The following is a 4,192-nucleotide window of genomic DNA, read 5'->3' on the forward strand; positions in this document are numbered from 1 at the left end:
CCGTCCACACCTTTGGGGACCCCTGGACCTGCTGGGGTTGGACCCCAGCAATGTCATTACAGTTCCAATACAGAAGAAGCAGAAGAATGTCAAAGTAAACACTTTGGCAAATTACAAGGCACTTTTCAGAAATAATAGCATGCAAACTACTACTGACGACACTAATACTGTTTAATTAAAAATTTTAAAAACTGAATATGCAGAGCAGTTCTAACAATTTACCTATTGCAACAACAGTTTCAATTACTAACCACAAATATATAAACAGAGGAATGAGAAATTCTGACAACATTTAGATATAACTCAGTGGTATGTATACATGATGTATGCGAGATGAACTCCGAACACCTGCAGCTTACCTTCTTCTGAAGAACATTAACCTTCCGCTCCTTCACATCCAGCATGTCCTTGAGGTCATGTATCTCTCCAGCTTGTGTTCCTTTCTCCTCAGCCATATCCTGAATTTGTTTTGTCTTCTTATTCAGCATGGTTTCCTTCTCTTCCAAACGCAATCGGAGAGCATCCACCTAAGAATGTATCACTTTTCATTAGAATCAAATAAAATACCACTCTAAATATAATTATTATACTTAGAAATTAATCCTGAAATTTTGTGAGCACTTTCATAAGAAAAAGAAAATTTACATCAGTTAAATTACCATCAGATAATAGCAGGGTAAATGGATCTGAATCAAGGAGACAAAATGGAGAATTGTTATAAAGAGGTTCAGTATTGCTACTTCTATAAAAGTAGCATAATCCAGAACTATGTTTATCAAACTTTATGTGCATTACAATCACTTGGAGGGTTTAAACAGATTGCCAATCCTAGCCATCAGAGTTTCTGATTCAGTAGGGTTGAGGTACAAGAATTAGTATTTCTAAGTTCCCAAGTGATGCTACACTGCTTTAGAAAATCTAATATTAGAAAAGCACCACAAGCATCACCAAGCATGCCACTTGCTGAGTCAGATAATAAAATCTAAGTATTAGACACAATGCTTTTAGGACAAGCCCATAATGCACTTAGAAAGCTGTACAACACACAGCAAAAGTCTACTTTCAGACCCTAAGATAGTCTACTGAAGTCTGGTATCCGATTCCTTTTGTCCCTGAAGTTTAAAAACTTTTGTTAAATACAATTGTAAAATTACTGGAAAGCTAATGATAGTACTTATTTTTAAATCTACCCATAGCAAATTTCATTAAGCATACTCATACACTACATTTTTTTATTTTTTGCTTTTCCACTAAGGATTTATAATTCAGCAAATAGTTACATATGTATTTGATTATAGTTAAAAAGGGAGGTATATTTCTTTCTTATTAAGACAGTGCTGTTGAACAGGAATATAAATCATATATGAAAGCTACATATGAAATTTTTAATTTTCTAACAGCTACATTAAAAAGGAAAATGGGAACAGGCAAAGTTAATTTTAATAACATACTTTATTTAATCTAATATATCTATAATGTTATTTCAAACATGTAATCCATATAAAAAAAACTTACAAGCTATTTTACATTCTTTGTTTCATGCTAAATCTTCAAAGTCCAATGCATATTGTAATTTACATTTATATCACATCTCAGTTTGGACTAGCCATATTTCGAGTGATCAATAAACACATGTGACTGGTGACTACCACACTGACTGCAAATCTAAGATATCAAGTATGTTTCTATAAAACACCTTTAATCTTGAACTAGTCCTATATTATTTTTTGTATCTGAGTATGGATTAACCCACAAAGACAAAACAAATAATATGGGTAATAACTTACATTTACAGTACAGCAAAACTCTCAGGAAAGATCTAATATTATAACTAAACTATAAGATATCTGAGAACCAATACTGTGAATATGGTGGTACTGACTGCTCAGTATTACAGAAAATTTCCACCTGGCCAGTGTGACTGGATGGTTGAGCATCAACCTATGAACCAGGAGTTACTTATTGGTTTGATTTCTGGTCAGGGCACATGCCAGGGTTGTAAACTCAATCTCCAATAGGGGTCATGCAGGAGGTACCTGATCAATGATTCCCTCTCATTCTTGATGTTTCTACTTCTCTCTCCCTGTCCCTTCCTCTCTGAAATCAACAAAAATATATTTTTAAAATATTTTTAAAAGATAATTTCCTAGGTGACTAGTCTCATTTGAGAGTGCTATAGTTAAGTCATTATGTACTTACAAATTATATCAAACTATACTGGAAAGGAAAGTATGTAAATTAACCAGCTTTCACTCTGCTAAACTATATTTCTCCCAACCACTTAAATGTCACCAAGCCAGAAATTGGGGAAGCAATCATTTTATGTCCCACTTATAATCCTTCACAAGCTCTACTGACAAACACTCCTTTACCTCCAATTTTCTTTTATTCTGCTTTAATAAATAATATATAGTTAACCAGATTATATTCTGGGAAGGTCCACCTAAGAACTTTCATACTGTAAAAATCCTACTTCTAAAACAATTCCTTTCTTTCTTCTATGCCTACTAAATCTACCCTTTGTCCACAAGGTAACCTCTATTCTATCATACCTATTTTTTTTTTTTAGATGATGGCTGCTTTTACTAAATGACTGAACCATGGAATTGCCAAGGCCACTATGTACAGGTAAGAGAGGTGAAGCTTTATTTCTTGGTCTCTTCCTCCTTGGACAGAGTCTTGATGATCTCCTCCTTCTTGGCCTGGAGCCGCTCTTCACGACGCTTGCGGGCTTCCTTGGTCTTAGACCTGCGGGCCTCGGCCTGGTCAGCCAGAAGCTTCTTGCCAGCCTTGTCTGCCTTCAGCTTGTGGATGTGTTCCATGAGAATCCGCTTGTTTTTGAACACGTTACCCTTCACTTTCAGGTATAGGCTGTGGTACATGTGGCGGTCGATCTTCTTAGATTCACAGTATCTTCTGAGTAGCCGGCGAAGAATCCTCATCCTCCTCATCCAGGTCACTTTCTCAGGCATTCAAGCATTGGCTGTACCCTTTCGCTTACCTATGCCCATATGCCTGCCCTTCCTGCGGGCCAATGTGTTTTTCTGGCATTGAGCCCAGGAATGGACAGTCACAGGCTTCCGGATGATCAGCCCATCTTTGATCAGCTTCCGAATCTGCTGCCGGGAGTTGGCGTTGGCGATTTCATTGGTCTCATTGGGGTCCAACCAGACCCTCTGTTTGCCACAGCAGAGGACACTGGAGGCAAGCCTCTTCTGAAGCCTGAGCATGCTCATGGCTGCAGCCGCAGTGGCCCATACCTATTTTGTTGTTGTTGTTGTTGTTATTCATCTCTATTCTGGTCTCACTTGTTTTACTTGAGCAATCCATTCAAACAATCTCACATCATAACCTTTCTTTTTTAGTCATATTTATTTTACAAATATTTACTCCTATATTAAACCATTTTCTTCATTCTATCCTCTGACTTCTGAACCTGCCTACGTATGGTCAAGCATAGGCTTACCAACCATATCATATATACAGTACTAGAGGCCCGGTGCACAAAATTTGTGCACAGGGAGGGTCCATAGGCCTGGCCAGCGATGAGGGCTGATTGGGGCCTTCCAGCTGCTGGCCGGGGTCTTCCTTCATTCTGCACCACCGCCTGGTGGTCAGCGCACATCACAGCGAGCGATTGAACTCCCAGTCTGCCATTGGACACCCAAGGGGACACTGTGCATACTAGCCTTTTATATATATAGCTAAGCACTACGTTAAGCACTGGTTCTCCAACATCACTGAGGGGTCCCAGATTGCGAGGGGGCACAGGCCACGCCGAGGGACCCCACCGGTGCACGACCGGGGCCGGGGAGGGACACGGGAGGTTGGCCAGCCTGCGAGGGACTGTGAGAGGGCTCCAGGGCATGTCCAGCCCATCTCGCTCAGTCCTGATCAGCCGGACCCCAGCAGGAAGCTAACCTAACTGTCGGAGCATCTGCCCCTGGTCAGCGCACATCATAGTGACTGGTTGACTGTCTGCCCCCTGGTGTCCAGTGCATGTCATAGCAAGCAGTTGAGCAGCCTTAGCATATCATTAGCATATTACACTTTGATTGGTTGAACAGCCAACTGATCGACCAGACACTTAACATATTAGGCTCTTATTACATAGGACTAGAGGCCCGGTGCACAAAATGTGTGCACTTAGGGGGGAAGGGGGTCCCTAAGACCGGCCTGTGCCCTCTCGCAG

The 4,192-nt window shown here is 40.4% G+C and overlaps 1 protein-coding gene and 1 pseudogene across 10 annotated transcripts in view; both read right to left on the reverse strand.

Annotated features, from left to right (window-relative positions):
* ERC1 (ELKS/RAB6-interacting/CAST family member 1) overlaps window positions 1-4,192 on the reverse strand; it is a 496,604-nt gene that overhangs the window by 370,088 nt on the left and 122,324 nt on the right. For all 10 annotated transcript variants that reach the window (XM_015568838.1, XM_006771286.2, XM_015568837.1 and 7 more), the window contains one exon: window positions 360-527. In XM_015568838.1, coding sequence (XP_015424324.1) covers window positions 360-527 — 168 coding nt within the window. The remainder of the gene's footprint in view (window positions 1-359; window positions 528-4,192) is intronic.
* On the reverse strand, window positions 2,556-3,248 carry LOC102771277 (annotated as a pseudogene).

The sequence above is a fragment of the Myotis davidii genome, unplaced genomic scaffold (genome assembly GCF_000327345.1).
Source record: "Myotis davidii unplaced genomic scaffold, ASM32734v1 scaffold944, whole genome shotgun sequence".
Classification (NCBI taxonomy): domain Eukaryota; kingdom Metazoa; phylum Chordata; class Mammalia; order Chiroptera; family Vespertilionidae; genus Myotis; species Myotis davidii.